Here is an 18,953-nt window from a genome sequence, read left to right on the forward strand (position 1 = left end):
ATGCCTGTAAAAGCACGCTGACAATCATCCCTGACTGCCCAGAAAGCCTCGGCTACGATGTATTCACCATGACCAACAAAACCTCGTTGGCACACCAACAAAACCTCGTGTGCCAGTCCAGGAAGGAAAACTGCTTCCTTCAAAAGACAAATTGCAGCCCCGCATGTGACTGATGAGGACGTGTGCACGTCCACAATAGCCACCCCCCCCCCCCCCCCACAACACACTGGCATTGTTCTAATTTGCAAAAGAGGGCCATTAGAAGATCGGAAGTTCAAAATCCGCTAATTCCTCCAAAGGGAGACTTGTGCTCACTACACAGAGTCCTTCCTTGCAGGACCAACCAAGTGGCATTTTAACACGACGGCGTCAGCGCTGCACGCAAATGCAGCAACGGTCTGAATTCTAGTATATGCAAGCTGAACTTCTTAAAAAAAAAATCCTTTTTATGGACAGTGCATATAACAATGAGCCACCTCAAACTGCTGTGACATATGAAACAAAACCCAGCTTTACTTATGTTCCAAGATAGTGAACATGTGGTGAAGGATGGAGAAGCTAATTTGCATAATGGAAAATTTTTCGCTTGTTCCAAAAGAAAAAAAAAAGACAACTGTAGCCATTAAAAAGAAAAAGGAGGAGGAGGAGGAGACAAGAGTGATAAATGGCAGCAACAAATACTGACTCCACTCTAATGGTGTCTGAAAGGGAGCACCTCTAGGTCCCTCTTCCTAAGAGTAAACTTTCGGTTATCTGGTAGTCATGGACTGCGGTATTTGAGCGGGTGTTAAAATGTGGATTTATTTTTCAAATAAAAGTCCCATGGAACTAAAAGCAATTTCATCTTCTTTACAGAGTTTGAAGTCCTGCCCTATAACAAAGATGTCATCAGTCTGAGCACCAATGCTCACTCCCGGCAAAATGCTAGAGGGGAGACCCGGATGGCAGGAGTATGGACTGTGGCCGCCACGCACCCCCACTTCGGCCCTGCAGGCCATGAGCGTAGAATCTACATTCTTCTTCTTCTTTTTTTTTTAACGATTTTATTTATTTATTTGTTGGAGAGAGAGAGAGAGTGCACACGATCACAAGCAGGGGGAGGAGCAGAGGGAGAGGGAGAAGCAGGGTCCCTGCTGAGTAGGGAGCCCAACGCGACTCGGGGCTCGATGCCACCACCCTGGGATCATGACCTGAGCCAAAGGCAGGCTTAACCGACTGAGCCACTCAGGCGTCCCTAGAATCTACATTCTAATACTAGAATGGTAAGAGCTTCCCTGTTGAATGCCTTTTAGATCAAGGATCACATTTTTCTGTATGAGGTCATATAGTAAGTATTTTCAGTTTGTGGGAACATCCGGTCTCTGTCTCAACCACTCAACCCCATGGGTGTAATGAGATAGCACTCATGCAGACCATACACAAATGGGTATGGTTGGGTTCCAGTGTCTTAGTCCCTTAGGGTTGCTATAAAAAAATAATGTACTAGGTGGCTTATGAATTACAGATATTCATTGCTCACGTTCTGGATGCTGGGAAGTCCAAGATCAAGGTGCTGTCGGAATCAGTGTCTCATGAAATCCCACTTCCTAGTTCACAGATGGCAACTTCTTGCTGTGTCCTCCCATGGTGGAAGGGGTGAGGGAGCTCTCTGGGGTCTCTTTTAAAGGACACTAATCCCATTCCTGAGGGCTCCACCTTCATTACCCCCCAAAGGCCCCAGCTCCAAACACATGGGGGGGGTTAGGATTTCAACATATGAACTTTAGGGAGGAGGATACAAACATTCAGTCCACAATATTCAATGAAATTTTATTCAGGGGTGCTTACCTTTGAATTTCATATAATTTTCATGTGCTATGAGATACTCTTCTTCTTTTGATTCTTTCTTCAATCATTTAAAAATGTAAACACCATTCTTAGCATTGTTGTAGTTTGCCCACCCTGATTTAGGTGAACAATTCTTAACGGATTCAGAGATTGCTGTATCTGGCTGTTAAACAGTTTGGAACTACAATTACTTTCATTTACCTTAAATGCACATAATTTAAAGTGTTAAAACGGCTTGAAGTGATTAATGTGTTTGAATTAATCATAAATAGCTGCTAATTAGTAAGTTGTGTTTTATGCTTAAGACGTGTTCCTACTTTTTTCCTGATCTGATAATACTGTCTTGGAACTTTTTATTTAACCAAGAAAACTTAATTTCTACTTAAATATGATATTATTGATTAAATAAGACAAAATAAGAACCTTAATAATAAAGAAAAAAACAGTAAAAAAAACAAAACCCCCCAACCTTATGAAATAGGTAGGCTTCTATTGAGTTTAGGAAATTAAAGAACATAAGGTTTCTTTGAATTGTCCATCAATCTTAAAGTTTTCAGAAAACATACTTTAATTCATTTGATTATTTTTGAATGACTATCCAAACGTTGGCTTTTCTGTGTACACATACAAGCTGTGATAGCCAGGAGTTGGCAGTTAAATTCCTTGCAGTAGACGCTAGGTTAAAAAGACCATTTAAATGAAAGTAGATCATGGACACAAGGAAGGTTCCCAATGGCAAAGGCTCCATGCCGTGGGGTTATTTCCAGAGAAGAGATAAAGAATCGGGTAACTTACATTTCAGAGGCTTCCTAACAACGTGCGTTTGTTTTCACTGACTTGTGTACTGTGTTAATTTCCTGATGCTTCTGTAATAAATGACCATGGGCTTAGGGGCTTAAAACAACCCAACTGTATTCTCTTCCAGTTGTGGAAGTCAGAGGTCTGAAGTCAGTTCCGCTGAGCCGAAGTCAAGGTGTCAGCAGGCTTGATTCCTTCTGGAGGCTCTCGGGAAAATCTGTTGCCTTGCCTTTTTTAGCTGCTTGTGGCCACCCGTGTTCCTTGGCTTGTCGACCCCTCCTCCACGTTCCAAGGACGTCACTTGAGTCTCTGCTTCCGACACCCTGTTGTCATCTCCCCCAGTTCCGATTCCTCCAGTCTCCCTCACAAGCACCACCGTGATCACAGTACACACATCTCTCTCTCTACGAATGCATAGGACCGTCTTCCATGTAGCTAGTCCTCTTAAGTACAAATGTTATCTCATAATATGTCAACTGCCCTGATAGCTAAGAAACTGCAAGGCCCTGCCCGTAGGTATTTCTAGTATCACTGTAATATGTACAGTGTAAGCAAGAGGGGCTACATTACTGTTTAGGGGATGGAGAAAGAGAGAGCCCGCTCACATAATGGGACAAGCGATGGGGACATCTTCACAAGCCAGGGAAGGGGAAGGGCACACCGTTGGTGCGGTAGCAATGGTGGGTGTGCAGAAGACAGTGTTTGCTTGAAATGAGGCAGAGTGATAGGCAGGGCAGGCTCTGAAGGCATCTGTGGGCGTGAGAAGCGCGGACTGCATCACCATGAGGAGCTTGGGGACAATCTCATGTGGGAAAGTGGTCTGTGCTTTGGAAAGACAACCTACATAGTAATACAGAAGACCTAGTGGAGGAAAGGAGAGGTGGAAGGTGCTCAGACAGATGCCGGAATTGGCCAGAAAAGAGGGAAGAGTCTGAACCAAGGCAGAGGTAACGGAGAGGAGGAGGGGAGAGGGGAAGCTTGAGAAACGCTGATCTGATGGGACCAGCGGTGGCTGCAGGTGGGGAGGTGAAGCCAAAGAATACAGTGATGATAACTCTAAGGTTTCTACTCTGATGGTCTGGTAGGCGACACCCTTAACCAAGAGAGGGAACACGAAGAGGTCTGGATGCTGGAGCGAGAGGAGTGGAGGAGCCTCAATTTTAGGCATGTTGGACCTGACTTGATGGCACATCCATAAACTGATGTCTCCTGGAAGGTCAGAAACACAGCAGAGATGAGGACCTGGGTGCACGGGGGGCCGTGGAAGTGAGGGAAGCGGTGAGATGCCCCAGCAACTGATAGAAGGGAAGTTAGCAGCTGGGCAGAGGGCAGCGGCCAGCAGACAAGAAGGACCCAGGGGGACACTGAGTCAGAGAGCCAACAGAGGAGGGCCCTTCACGAAGGAAGGAAGACCTCCAAACGCCGCAGAGACATCGAAGTGGATGAGGAGGTCACCTGCGTTCAGAGTTGTGCAGCTGCTGGCGAGCTCTGGGACACATGTTTCCAAAGAGTGGGTGACAGGAGTAGGATCACAGTGGGCCGAGAAATGGAAGCAGCACGTGGAGAGCAACCCCTCAAGAGGTCTGGGCTAAGAGGAATCTGGGAAAGTGGTTGGGAGGGCACAGTTCGTGAAAGCCTTCTACAGGATGGGGAGACTTCTGTTTAGTTTATAAACTCTAAAGATGTCCTTTCTCTGCACTAGGCGCTCTACTAAGCCTCTCACAACCATTCTTATTCTCCTTGGAGAGGTTAATTTTTTGTGTTGACTTGGCTAGGCCGTGGTCCCCAGATAATTTGGTCAAACACGTATGCATGTTGCTGGGAAGGTATTTTTAAATGAGATTAACATATAAATCAGTAGGCTTAGTAAAGTAGATTATTCTTTATAATGTGGGTGGGCCTCATCTAGTCAGTTGAAGGTGGTAAGAAAAAAGACTGACCTCCCCCAAGGAAAAGGGAATTCTGCCAGCAGACTACCTTTGGGCTCAAACTATAGCATCAGCTCCTATCTGGGTCTCCAGTCTGCTGGCTGACCCTGCAGATTATGGACTTGCCAGCTTTCACAAATGTATAAGCCAATTCCTTAAAATATATCTCTTTCCTCGTTTGTGTGTATATTTATATACACACCCCCACACACCCACCCACCCCCCCACACACCCTATTGGTTCTGTTTCTCTGGAGAACTTTGTCTAATACACTGTTTGTAACAATATTAGGTATTATTATCATCGCCATTTCACAGTTGAGGAAACTGGCACAGAGAGGTTAAGTAACTTGCCTGGGTCCACACAGCCAGTGGGTAGCAGAGCCAGAATTCCAATCCACTGTGCCCCCAGGCCCCCTGGTCTAAACCACATGCCATGCTGCTGCTCCAAAGTACTGACTTGGGCACATTTGGGGCCAACCAGGAGGTCAAAGGAAGAGAAGCAGAATATACAAGGGACTAAGAGCCTCGACAAACCGCACGTCTTATATGAATGAGAAAACAGGCCCGGGGATTTACCCAAGGTGGGACTTACGGCTTTACAAGGAGCAGTCCCAGGTTTTCAGGATACAAAATGCAAGCTGTCTCCCTTCTCCTTCCTACTTTCTCCTGTGTTCTTCTGAGACTCTCCCAGTCACATCCCTCTCAATCTGTCTTCTTCTGGGAGCTGCTGGGCTCCTTATGTCCTAAGTCGTCGAGAACACACGTCACTGGTAGCCTGTCTATCTCAGTGCAGAATATGTTAATGCAGTGGCACCGTCCATCCGTCAACGTCAAGTTTAGTACGTTTTTAGTAAAATCAGTGAATTCCACACAAACGATTATGGCTTCTGTTAGTAATTGTTTGGAAAGCAAAATGAAGCAAAACAAAACAAAAAAAACCCAAAACAAAACCCTACCAAACCCTGAATATCCAACAGGCATTTCTTTTCAAATATAAATTCCCAGAACTATGATTTGACTGCTCATGGAATTAGCTATCTTTGAAAATACATTTGACATCAAACATCTCCCAATAATCTTTATGCATGGTCTGACACTTTAAAGTTCTGGGTGAGGACATCTGAAAACTGGTATTTTCAAGCTTGACTTTCAAGGGACAGGGTACCGAAGGGGTATAAGAATGAAGATGATAGGAAAATCTAAGTGCATAAGCATGTGAGCCCATATTTTTGTGATGAGCATCAGGTATAAAACTTCCTAGAGAACAATCTGGAAAGATCTATTAAAAGCTTTAGAATTTCATACATTTTTAATCCAGCAGTATCACTTCCTCTAAAATTTTATCCTAAGGAAACAACCATGGCCATGCTTAAAGATTTAGCTACAAAGATTATTCATCACAGCACTGGTTAGAATAGTAATGTTTTCTCTAATTATAGGGCACAGAGCAACCAAATTATGACACATTGTCATAATGAAATACTACACAATTATTAATTTTGACATTGCAGACTCACAGCTGATGCTATGTAAAGATGTTTATGATATGCAAGTGATTTTTAAAGGCAAGACACAGAACGGTACAGAGCATATAATCCCATTCCTGTTAAAAATATATTTTGCAGAAGGCAGCCTTTCTAAGATGGCCCCAGGGATCCCCACCTGCTGGTGTTCACATTCCTGTGCAGTCCACCCCACCCTGTACCCACGCTGGGCCCTGTGACCAACAGCATCTGGAAAGAAGTGACGGTGTGTCACTTTGACACTAGGTTGTAAAAGACTATGACTTCCATATTGCCCACCTGTGCTTCTGTATTTTATTTTTTTCTCTTGGGTCATTTGCTCCAGTGAAAGCAAGCTGCCACGTTGTGAGCAGCCCTATGGAGGGACCCCCAGGCAAGGAATGGGAGCCTCCAGCCAACAGCTACTGAGGAGCTGGGGTCTGCAACAGCCCTGTGGCATTGGTCGCCAGCCCCTGCCTGGCCCTGAGACGAACACAGCCCTGGCTGGCAGCCTGACGGCAACCTTGCTGGAGGACCTGACCCAGAAACCACCCGGCTAGGTTGTGCCTGGACCCCTGACCCTCCAGAAATGTGAGCTAAGCAATGCTCACTGTTACTGAAAGCTGCTGAGTCTTAGGACAATTCGTTGTGCAGCAACAGATTACTAACACATGTGTGCATGGTGAAACGACTGAAGGACATAATGCAAAATATGGTGAGCGGTTTTCTCTAGGTGGGAGGGATTAGGGGTCATTTTAGTTTCTCTCCTGGGATGTTGTTGGCAACGTTTTTCCTTTTTCACCAAACTTAAAAACCACATGACCAAGAGAGATGCTAGAACCTAAACAGTAAAAGGCTAAAGATGAGGGGAGCTGATCTGAGCTCTAATAACCTTTAAAGACTCAAGTGAGTTAGCTTAAATGCACAACAAAAACAAAAACAAGAGAACCCTCCCCGGAGCATCCCTGCATGGCCCACGGTGGGAGCCTCACCAGCCAGAAACCACACAACGCGCTGTGAGCAGCAGCGTTCAGTACCTTCAAGGAAAGCGGACTTGCATGGGCTTCTTAAAAGGAAAATCGAACCGTCATGAAGTCACCTGCTAGCCAATCACAGGAGTCTTGCTTACCCAGCTTCTGGTCAAACCGCCACGCCGCGACATAGGCATTGTGCCTCAGATTGCTCTGTGTGGCCAGGGGCACGGTGACATAAATGGGACCATCCACCAGCACCGGCGTTCCATCGCTGCTGAGCAAGTGGACGCTGACGGCCGTGACTGGGGTCAGGTCGTACCTGGTGCTGTTTCCTGGAAGTAAGAGGGATTCTCCATCACACGGGCAAAAGGGATCTACGCGGGGCTCATGCCACCGTCTGCATCTACCGTTCACTGAGTGTCGCACCTCCTACATGCCAGGGACTGTAATAAGCACTTTCCATTTGTAAAATCCTCACCGCACCTTTGTAAGGCAGGCAAATCCACATTTTACACATAAAAGACACAGGCTCACAGAGGGTAGTAATGGGAGATGGCCCCAAGGGCTGGGTGGCCTGTCTGGGATCTAAGCTCAGGTCTGCCAACTCCAACTACACTACAGTGCTCTGCTTTCAAAAAGGGGCCTCCAACGGAAAAGACTCCTCCATAACGTGAAAGGAGGGGATGTGTAGGAATCCCTGAAATCAACTCCTAGACAAAGTCAGCCCCATACACGTGTTAATTACTTGGCAGAGCTCCACTGTGAAACCAAATGTTTTGCATTAGAGACTGCTTAAAAAAAAAAAAAAAAAAAAAGGAATTTTTTTTTCAAGGAGTGCTTCAAAATCCTAACTTACTTCTACTAAAAGTACACTACTGAAAACTTGGGACTTGAAATATTTATGAGTTATTTTAGTTGCCATTGTTATTTTGATCTGTTTAAAAGGAATTTAATATCCCAATTATTCTACATTAGAGGCCTTTTATCTGAGCTGATGCTTTAATGACTGCCTACTTCATAGATAAATCAGGGAATGCTTATGACAGCGATATTATATTTATATACTTAAGTAATCCATTTTAGGACAATTTTTCTCCAGTGAAACATAATATCACACAAAATGTTTTCTGTTATAATTTTAAATCTTGAGCACAATGACAAAAGCACGGTGATAAAAAAATGTAAGCTCCATTAGACCATAATCTATAGGATTTCTTATTAAGCTACTTAGATACTTACCTACCCATCAACTAGCTGAGCTAATGCGAACCTCCACTTAGGACTAGATGTAAACAATTTAAAACAAATCTAAGTGAATTTTAGAGTTTCAACACAAGTTATAGCTAAACCCTTCGTAGAGCAATTTATATGTAGGGCATGACAGCACTATCTTTTACAATTTATACCCATCTCTGTCATTGAAGGAAAAGGCATGATAATGGGAATTTCATCAAAAGGTCCACGTTGGAATCACAGGTTCAAGTTCCGAAATCTTTCAGTCTGGCCATTTCACTTGAGGGTAAAGAAAACCCAAACCCAGAATTTACCAGATTTCTGCTCAAAATATCTTCTGGCTTGAGACCTAAACATGCCAACTGCCCAAAGGGGACACAGAAATCAAGCCAGGCCTACAGTGTCCCTCTCTAGGTTCTGTCAGACTCTCTGGATGAGACAGAACTGAAAACCAAGAGAAATTCAGTAAGTCACTAGACTTTGTATAAACAACTCGGACAGAACGTTCTCAACTGGGTGGTGCTGCTGCTTTCAGCAAACCTGAAGCAGGAGGTCTGCAGAGGGAAGCAGCAGGTAGACTAGGAAAGCATTCCAGACTCATCATTCTTCTTTGCCTCCCACTTAGCTCTGCGTCCTCATCCCCACTCAGCAATTCTCCCTTCCTATTTTTTTTGCACATTTCCTGGCCCAGGCAGCCAGGGTTCCAGTACCAAATACACCCGCTAGCTACATATGTGGCCTCGGGGAAGTTACTTCACTCCTTGGGGATTTGTTTTTCTTATCTGCATTATCTGAACTAGATTCTTTCCTATGAGCCTATGGAAAGAAAACAGACTCAGCTATAAACAGTTAGAAGTAAGTACAGCATTGCAGAAAAGGGCATCTTGATTTGAAGCAATATGCATTAGGTTCACGTGATTTAATGTTCTTTTAAAAGCTCTGTTAGGAGACACAGCAGCAGTTATACCTGCTTTCTCGAGGCTTCTTTTCTCTTTCTCAGTGCCCCGCTAAATGCCCACTCCTACTCTATGCCTTCCAAAGCATTCTCCCTTCACCCTCCCACTCTCTTTATTCTGGAACAAGTTATACTTCGAAGGGCTCAATTGTTTCCCTTCCAGCCCTGTTCTAAAACTGCAACTCTACACAGAGCCCTGAGTTCTGTATATAATGAGGTCTTTCCCTCTTGTTTCATCCTGACATGACCAGGCTCCTGTTATGTCCGAATAAAGACAGGTGTCGGGCAAAGGAAGCAGGGTGAGGGGGCAGCACCACTGGGCCAAGATTAGGAGGCCTCTGACCCGTCCCTTGCAACATGAGGGGTTTTGCTCAGAGAGCTTATAGGGTCTGTTTGGCTTTGCCTTTTGTTACCAGCTTTGCTGGACGTCAGTCATTTTACGGACTCCTCTCTGTCTTCCTGGAGTGACTAGCAGAAGTCATTTCTTGAAAACCCCTTGAGAATGTCAGAGGATGGTTGTGTGCTTTTGTGCTTTCTTAGCAACCAGAGTGGGGAGCGTGATGCTCTGAAGATGTAGTGTCTCCGGCCTGTGTGGGGGTGACACCAGGAAACTATGGAGCAGGTGGACGCAGGTGAACAAATGAGAAAGTGGGCCAAATCTCCATCTGGCTGAGTTGTTCTATTTACAACTCTGGAAACTCCCTCTGAACTGGGCACAACCAAGAACACTTCGAGGAAACCAGCCTTCAGAGCCCTTTCCAATCCTAGTCGTGGCCTCCATTCACCTTTACCGGACTCTAGTTATGACCTGCTGTCTCACACAGGTATGTGTGGGCCAGGCCCTTGTGCAAAGTTGAGATCTCCTAGATGCATCTTACAAAACAGGAGGCAGGTGAGCAAGTGTTGGGTGGTGGGGAAGAGAGGCTATGCACCATGTGAAACTGGAGACAGGCACCGGGCTGATGAGATGTCGGGGTGCTAAGCAGAGCCCATGCTCCCAACGCCCTCACGGGTGTGAGCCAACATGCCCAGGGGTGGCCGCCTTTCCTGGCAGTGCTCAAGTAAGGTCTGATTCCTCTTCCCACATTAGCTGTCAGTTATTTCAGTGGAAAATAAGTTGCATGTGACCTTCTAAAGACCTCCTTTCTTCCTTCTGAAATAACAGAGTGATTTTAAAATAAAACAAACCCCTCTAAAATCAATAGTTCTATGTCTCTGTGTTCTTCTCCCTTCCCCATCATCTCAGATTTCATAATTTATTCAAGAGCTCTTGGAAGTGGGGCACAGAAAAATTAATGAGCTCTGGGGAATGAGGTTGTCCCTTCAAGTTAGGGTATTGTGACTGTGCTCCATTTGTTGGGGAGACTGGCTGGGGGTTGCATGATGGTCTGAAATTGTACTTTTCCGTGTTCCCTGAAATACTACTTTCCTCCTCGGCCTGTACACTTAAAGTAAAAGTCAACATTTCCCCCAATAATGTTTACTTAAAGTGGCTACCGTGCCGTTTTACCTGACGGCCAATGACTGATGTCTTAACTGCATCTTCATCATGCAAATATTGAAGGAAGAAGAGCCATTTCTGAAAGCAGGTGCCACAGATGGACAAAAAGTGAGTAACAAATCACCAGGTCACCTTGATCGGTCACCAGAAATTTGTCAGCATTCCACAAAACGGATCAGATGCTGCAGGTGTAATAGCTTTTTCAGAAAGATCCAAGTGCTAAACAAGTCAGGGACAGTCAATAAAAGCATTTCTGGGAAAACGTATCACCTCCTCACCTAGTGGGATTTAACCCAGAACAGCCTCTGGTTTTCAGGTTTGTGTTGTGACTAGTCCAAAGTGTCAGGAAAAGAAGAGGGGAGATAAGAAATGACTCAGGACCTCAGCATCTGCCACTCTCCAGTCCCTAGGACTGGGGGCCACGTGAGTGCCGAGTGCATTGCTGGCTGCAAGCCAGTCTTTTTACTGATAAGGAATTATTACATATTTTCTGGCTGCTGGTTTTTAGTTTCTCTGCGTTTTTAGCTCTATGCGTCAGGCCAGTCTAGGGTGACACGGACGGAGCGGACTTAGAGGTCTGGATTCAAATCAACATCAAAGCCTGACCACTGTTTGACAAGTCAAGGCAGAGAGAACAGCGCAGAGGATGGAAAGATGTGGGAAAATGCTGGGTGGGCACAGATGGTAGAGAGCAGAGGCTCCCGCTCCTAAATGCTTCTGATTCCCAGAAATGACATCCCCCGTTGTCCCCACTCTCTGCATCAGAGCCACTGCCCCTTTCCCCTCCCCGCTGTGACCCGTGGGTGGGAGGGGGAGGGCAGCCACGCCAGCGCTCCACCAAACCAACTCCAGGGGCAAGTGGTGCAAGGGGCAGTGAGCCTTATACTTGGGGGAAAAAACCCCAACTTCAGTTAAAAGCACTTCTCTGAATTAAATCTATTTAGCCTACCAAAGGGGAGCTCCGAAGGTACGTCAGGCAGGATGGCTGAAGGAGACAAACGCACTCAAATGTACTTCCACAGTCGTGTAGACGGGAATCCCTAACTAACACCGTTCCCACGCACTTGAACTTCACGGCTCTAGTTCTTCCGGTTAGTCTAACTCTTCCAGCCACATCCAAAAATCCAAACACAGAAGCCCCAGCTGAGAAGAGAACAGACTCCAATTACCTGTGCCATTTCCATCCAGTCCTCGCAAATAAGGAAAACTGTCCACCTCGGACGGGGAGCTGGCGGCCGTGAGGAAGGCCGTCAGGTCGCTGTAGCTGGTGTTCTCAGGCAGCCGCAGGGCCCTCCTCTGGAAGTGAACTCGAGGCTGTGGCCGGGCACCTGCACAAATGAACTTCTGAGTTACCTCCCGGAGGAGCAGTAAATCTGAGGCAACCAGGAAGCGCTTCTCCACGTTTCAGCCCGCCTCCCCCGCCCCCTCCCCCTCGTCCCCACATCTCCGCCCATCCCCCACAGGCGGTGCAGGGCACAAAGATGTGACAACATGCTATTATGGGGATAGAAATAATAGCCCATTGTCACATTTGTTTTGACACAGGATGTTATTTAGCTTTTTAACAAAAAGCTTTCCAAGTCCTATTTGGGAGCAAGCTTTTCACTGCCCAGCATTCCCCATGGAGGGGGGGGGTAACATTTTGGGAAAGGAAGTCCACATCGGTGAAAGGAGTAGATGACGGTTTGATTCATCGCTTTCCGTAAACAAAGCAAGCGATACCCTTTGAGACGGTTACGGACACCTCCTTAATCTTCTGGTAAAATCTGGTTTACCTCTACAGACCAAATGGAAGCCGAGCAAGGGAATTCAACGTGCAGCCTGCACAAGAATTCCAAACAAGAGCCCCACAGTAATGAACCCTTTTGCTTCAGCAGAGGCTGCCATGTGGCACCCAGTCTCTGCGGTGGGGTGCACCCTACTTGTCACCAATTATGTTGTGCATTTGAGGATCAGGCCCTTGAAAGGAGGTGGAAATGCTCCCTTTGTCACACACAGCTCCTATGTGCAGAAGGACGGGGTGGGCCCCTTCAGACAGTTCCCCCCGAGATATCGTCTGCAGCGTGGGCTACAGATGTTGTTTTGACTGCAGAACCCCAACCTGTTTTTCCCTAATGCTATGGCGACAGTCACAAGACATCAAGGTGCTAAGTCATTTTGCGCAAACCCAGCAAAAACATCCTGAAGACACCAATTAATAGAAGTGGAAGTTGTGGCATTTACACACTTCTGTGGATTAAATAGCGGTTCCTCAAAAGCAATGACCCGCCCTGGCGTTCTGGTCACGGCACATCCTGCCCGTGGCCTGCTGTTTCCCCTGCGGTCGGTTGGGGGCTCCCTGCCCCCGGTCTGTGGCTGTCTGGCACCACAGCTGGGCCAGGCAGGAGCCCATGGTCTTTATGCCTACCCCCAGGGTTCCTTTTAACCCTGGATCAGAAACTCCAAAAGGGTTCTAGGAGAAGGGAGTTTTAGAGCTCAAAGATATCAGAGTCCACATTTCTCCTCCTACAAGTGAGGCCGCAGAAGCCCAACGGACGTGAGGTGTGGGGTAGGCGGGCTGGAGTGTGTACCTCCGAGGTGACCGAGAGTCGGATGCCCCCCACGCCACCCAAAAATCACCGGTTAGAGTTCTCAGACGACTGGTTCTCCGCTCCTTGAAACACAGGCCCCACTGTCGGGCCCCTGGGAGCCAGATGCCCAAAGTCATGACTCCTATCTGCCTTCTGTCACCTCCCCTGAAACTAACTGGATGAATATGCGGTCCTGTCTCAAACCACCATTGCTTCTCTCTCCCCCAAAAACAACCCATGGTGATGCACTAGCATCCAAGTATCTGCCTCTGTTCACGCCCAGCTCTGCTCAGCCTGGTCTTTTCCTTTGAGGTCACAGAACACTGATGTCTTCCTCCCGCTACCTGCTTGGTCTGCACAGAGTCCGAACACCTCAAGCCCCCCAGGAGCGCCCCACGCCCGGCAGGAGCAGTCTGCTTCTCTGTCGTCCTTGCTGCACTCGGAGATGGAAAGTCAGAGCCAACTTTTTCTTTTTCACCCCCAACGACATTAACATTATTCCCTCCCTGATCCTATTATTGTTGTTAGTGATAGTGAACTTTCCAAGAACTTACTTCCCCTTCTCTACTGTTCTTCAATCTGAACAATGCTGCTGGTGCCCGCCTGGGTTACACACAGTGGGGGAAACCAAGAACTTGCTAACAAGAAGCAGAGCGTCTATGCTGGGATAGGACAAAGAGGGATTTGTCCTCATGAGGGTTGAGGCAGAACAGGGTGGGATACGTCCCACCTTCCAGGTCTCAGGAAAAGGGCAGCTGCTGACAGGTGAACAGGGAATCACACTAACCCCCTCATGGGGACTGGCCTGGAACTTGGAGACCCCAGACCAGCTGCCCCCTGGCTCTCAGGGGCCACTGGCTGTTCCTCCTTCCCTCTCTCCCTCACCTCTCTCTCTAACAGACACGCAGCCTTCTCTTGTTCTCTGGCATGTCATGCATTTCCGTGGGAGATGTGTCTCTCTCCCCTCCCCACCCGTGCTCTGCCCTCCCTCTGCTGCCTCCCCTTCCTTTTTTGTGCAGGAGAACTTGGTCACGAGCCAGACATCTGGGGTCTATCTGTGGTGGCTGGTGGGTGGGGGGCACAGAGGGGAGATGCCCAGGGCAAGTTAACTAGCAGGGGACTCAGCCTGTCCAGGAGATGGGACACACTCTGTGACCAGCACGACATGGATCCCTGTTTGCTGAGGGACCAAACATACTCCCAGACACAGAGCAACGGCAAGACCACTCTCTGCCTGCCGAAATGACCAAAGAACCATCTGAGGAGTAATGGAAGGGTCGAAGCTACTCTAGGCCTCGGGGTAAATGAAATCCAAAGTGTCTGTGTGGGGCTGGGGGAGTGGTCATGGCCTCACCCCAATCTTCCTCTATCAGCGCTGCTGGATTTCCGCAATTCCAGGACAGGGTGTGATTGGCTGGGAATGGGAGGACCAAGGGGACAGGACTGGGTAGGTCTTTTCTGGATGCCTCTCCCACATTCCCCACAACAGCGGGTTCTCAAATTTTCTCTGTTCCTCTCAGACTCAGGGCTCCAACCCCATCCCCAGATGTTCGGGCCCTCTGTTTCTGAAATCACTGGGGCCACCCACCTCCTGTCTCTGTACTTCACCATGTCTTTCTTCCCTCTTCTCTTGTGCCTGCTGTCCCTGCTCTCCTCCAGGGTCAACCAAGCCTCTACCCTAACTTCTGCTTGTGATGCTGCAAGACTTGACCCAACGAACTCTTCTTGCCTTTGTCAATCATCTTTCTCTACAGGCTTTTCCTCCTCAACCAACAAACATACCTATTTCTTCCTCATCTAGAAAAGTAACACCAAAACATGACTTTAACGCTGTTATCCACATAAGGGAATGCCTCCTTTCCTTCCACCCAACCCCCAATGATCTGGCTTTTACCCACAACACACACCGCCCTCGGAAATGTCAAAGGGTGACTGTATAATCTGCAAACCCGTGACTATTTCTCCGCCTTCCTCCTCACTGACCACTTCACAATGGTCAACACTGTTCACCGCCCCCACCCTGCTTGGCATTCACAGTCCCGCATGCTGGTCTCTCGAGTCAGCTGGCTTTTTCCTCTGCAAGTATGTTTTTTCTCCTCCCACCAATGGATGAACCAGTTCCTAAGGGGCTGCCTTCAGTGGCCTCCACTGTTTCTAAGCTCTTACCTTATTGACTCCCCTCCACGGTGGCCTTCCTGTCCATCGCGATGCTCCTCCGAGCCCCATGTCTGTATTTCCTCTGCCTTCCGGACACCTCCACCTGGATACCCCACAGGCACTCCAACACCATCCCCTACTTTGTCTCCCACTTCACCGCACCTCCGTTCTGCTCAATATCCAGCTTTGCTCCCAGCCCACTGTCATTTTCCCTTTTGATTTTTCTGTGCATCCACTTACTGTCAGGACTGGCCAATCTCCTCCCATCAACATTTCTAGGATCATCTTCTCCTTTTCTGCCTCCACCCTACACCACCCTGCATTACTCCTTGCCTTAACCGTGCTCCAGCCTTACCCCTTTGCCACTCCATCTACTGACGCACTGACTTTTCTAAAGTCACTCTGGTCACATTCCTTCTCTGCTCAGAGACCTTCAATGGATCACCACCACTTAGCAAACAATGATGGCGGTGACAATTACAGACCAGCACAGACACCCAAACTACTACAATTCCCGTACTATATGGGGGAGGTGCAGTTCAGTACTTTAGAATTTACAGTTCTTTTTTTTTTTTTTTAAGATTTTATTTATGAGAGAGAGAAAGAGAACAGCAGGAGGAGAGGGAGAGGGACAAGCAGACTCTGCGCTCAGCGGGGCTCAATCCCACAACCCCGACATCATAACCCGAGCTGAAACCAAGAGTCAGATGCTTAACGAACTCAGCCACCCAGGTGCCCCTACAAAGCTCTTATATACATATTATTTCACTTAATATTTACAACAATCCTGTGAAGAGAGAACCCTCTCCTCTTTATGAGTGAAGAACCAGAAGCCCAGACAGGTTAATGACCTGTCCACAGTCATTCTGTTAGTAAGAGGCAGAAAGGAATTCTTTCGATCCTAACTCCTGTTTCCCCTCGTAGGACACCACACCTACCTCTCATCCTCTGGCCAAGCAGGACTGCACAGCTCTGTGCTTCCACTCATGAGTTCGTGCCTTTTCCCTGCAGTCTCTGTCCGCACATCATACACATCATCCAAGATGTGTCTTAAATGCCACCTCTTCTATGGAGACGTCCTTGATCCCACCCCAACCTCTAAATGCTATATATATCTTTCTCCAGCGTGGAATTTTTTTTTAAAGATTTTATTTATTTGAGAGAGAGAGAGAGCACAAGCGGTGGGGAGGGGCAGAGGGAAAGGGAGAAGCAGATTCCCCGGTCAGCGGGGAGCCCGACACGAGGGGGATCACGACCTGAGCCGAAGGCAGACGCTTCACTGACTGAGCCACCCAGGCGCCCCTCCAGCATGGATTTTGCTGTGCCCTATATTATGTTTATTTGGAAACATCTCCCTAATCAGAGGCACCATGAGACGAGAACATGGATCAGTGGAATCAATCAGCTCTACATTTAAACCCTTCTTCTACCATCTTCTACTTGAGTGACTTCGGGTTTGAGGTTCTTTATCTTTAAAACAGGTATGAATCACGCCGGTCTCGTAATACGGTTACTGTGAGGCTAGATCAGAGCACGCATGTATGATGCCTGGCAGTGCCTCCGGGTACATGATCGGTGCAGGGTGAACGTTAATTTCCCATCTCCCCTCCTGTTTTAGATGGAAGCTCTTTGAAAGCAGGTGTCCTATAAAACACATTGCATCGTGTCCCACACACAACTGGTGCTCAACAATATTTACAGAATTGCATGTAAAGATGAACTATGTTGGGCCGCTCACTAGGTCCAAATAGTGATCTGTCTTACTTCTGACTAGGTCAGGATTCCTCAATCTCAGCACTACTGACATTTCAGGCCAGGTAATTCTTTGTTGGGGGCGGGGGGGCTGGGGTGCCTGTGCTCTGCATGTCTGACAGCATCTTTGGCTTCTATCCGCCAGATGCCCGTAGCAGCTCCTAAGTTGTGACAACCAAAAAAGTCACCAGACATCACCCAATGTCCCTAGGGGACAAAACTTTCCCAGACTGGGAACAACTGCACAACACGCTCTGAGAAATCTCACAGTCATCCAGACATGTACCGAGTCTCCTGTGCAAGGGGTACTGGATATGGGAAGATGAAAAGGAGGACAGAAGGCTTCATGGGAATGGCTTAATTACCACAGTGTTTTAAGTGTCAAAATAAGAGATCTATGCGAAAAAGCACAGAGGAAACTCAGAGAGAGCTCCATGGGTGGCATCCGTGACTCATGTCTGGAGGCGGTTTGGGGGGGGTGTGGAAGGGAGCGCACACCTGGAAGCAGGACCAGACTGAGGGGGGAGGCTGGGGAGGGCGGGGGACCCCAGGAGCCAGGTGCAGGCTGCGTGGGCCTGCAGGAGCATCTGCGGGGTTCCTGGGATGGGAGGGAAAAGATCGCGTTTGCTCTCACCCAGCTCTGGTGGCCGGTGGAGAGGCGGAGGGGCTAGAAGTTGGCCAGGAGGCTGTCATAATGGGGTTCACGTGAGAAACAACGGAAGGCCCAGTAAAGATGGCGGCTTCGGGATGGAAACTGAAGAGGTAGCTGGAGGCAGACAGGAAGGCAGGGAAGAAAGAGCAAGAAGAGGCCAGAGGCGCAAGGAGCTGAGGAGTGAGAATCGATCCTTCAGGAGGACACCTGGGTCTCTGCAGCCCAGCCCAGACCCGGGGTGACCAGGGCCCGGAAGGAGGCCCCGCAGCGGCCACTCGAGCTCCGTGGAGCTCTGTGAGGGTAATTTCCAAAACAGCGTGAGGCAAAGGAAAACCGAGAGGAGCAACAGGGGAGGGCAGACTTCTCCGGTTTGGGAAGGGATGGACATGGGAATGGAACATGAAGGAGGAAGGGGATTATGAAGGGGCTTTTCCTGGAATGGCAGACTGCTGTTTCGGGAGCTGAGGGAGAGCTAGAGGAGAACGACGGACGGAGGCCTGAGGAGGAGATAAGGGGTGGGACGACCTGCGAGAGAAGGTGCTCACGGTGGCGGAGGGACCACAGCAGGCACATCACAAGGCCAGAGAGAAGCCACCAAGCCATCCTCCCCTGGGGGCCTTTCCTCTCGGTGAAACATGGTGAGGTCATTGCTAAGAGGAGGGGCACGGTGGTGGCTGGTGCTCAGCGCGGTGTGGATGAGGTGGGCGTGGTGAGGTGAGCGTGGCTTACAGCGCAGCCCTGGGGACCNGTGAGGTGAGCGTGGCTTATAGCGCAGCCCTGGGGACCAAAGGCAGTGGGTGCTGACAGTGCCCCCCTGAGCAGCCAGGCAGCTTCGTGGTATCTTATTATTATTATTATTAATATTAATTCAATTTAGTTAACATATAGTGTAATATCAGTTTCAAGGTAGAATTTAGTGATTCGTCAGTTCATAGAACGCCCAGTGCTCATTCCGTCAAGAACCCTCCCTAATGCCCATCACCCAGTTACCCCATCCCCCACCACCTCCCCTCCAGCAACCGACAGTTTGCTTCCTATAGTTAAGAGTCTCTTATGGTTTGCCTCCCTCTCTGTTTTTATCTTATTTTATTTTTCCTTCCCT

The 18,953-nt window shown here is 48.1% G+C and overlaps 1 protein-coding gene across 1 annotated transcript in view; it reads right to left on the reverse strand.

Annotated features, from left to right (window-relative positions):
- FAM171A1 (family with sequence similarity 171 member A1) overlaps positions 1–18,953 on the reverse strand; it is a 55,903-nt gene that overhangs the window by 21,797 nt on the left and 15,153 nt on the right. Inside the window, exons 3-4 of the mRNA XM_002926628.4 lie at positions 11,890–12,048; positions 7,187–7,363 (exon numbers count right to left, since the gene is read on the reverse strand). Coding sequence (XP_002926674.1) covers positions 7,187–7,363; positions 11,890–12,048 — 336 coding nt within the window. The remainder of the gene's footprint in view (positions 1–7,186; positions 7,364–11,889; positions 12,049–18,953) is intronic.

The sequence above is a fragment of the Ailuropoda melanoleuca genome, chromosome 15, assembly GCF_002007445.2.
Source record: "Ailuropoda melanoleuca isolate Jingjing chromosome 15, ASM200744v2, whole genome shotgun sequence".
Taxonomy (NCBI): domain Eukaryota; kingdom Metazoa; phylum Chordata; class Mammalia; order Carnivora; family Ursidae; genus Ailuropoda; species Ailuropoda melanoleuca.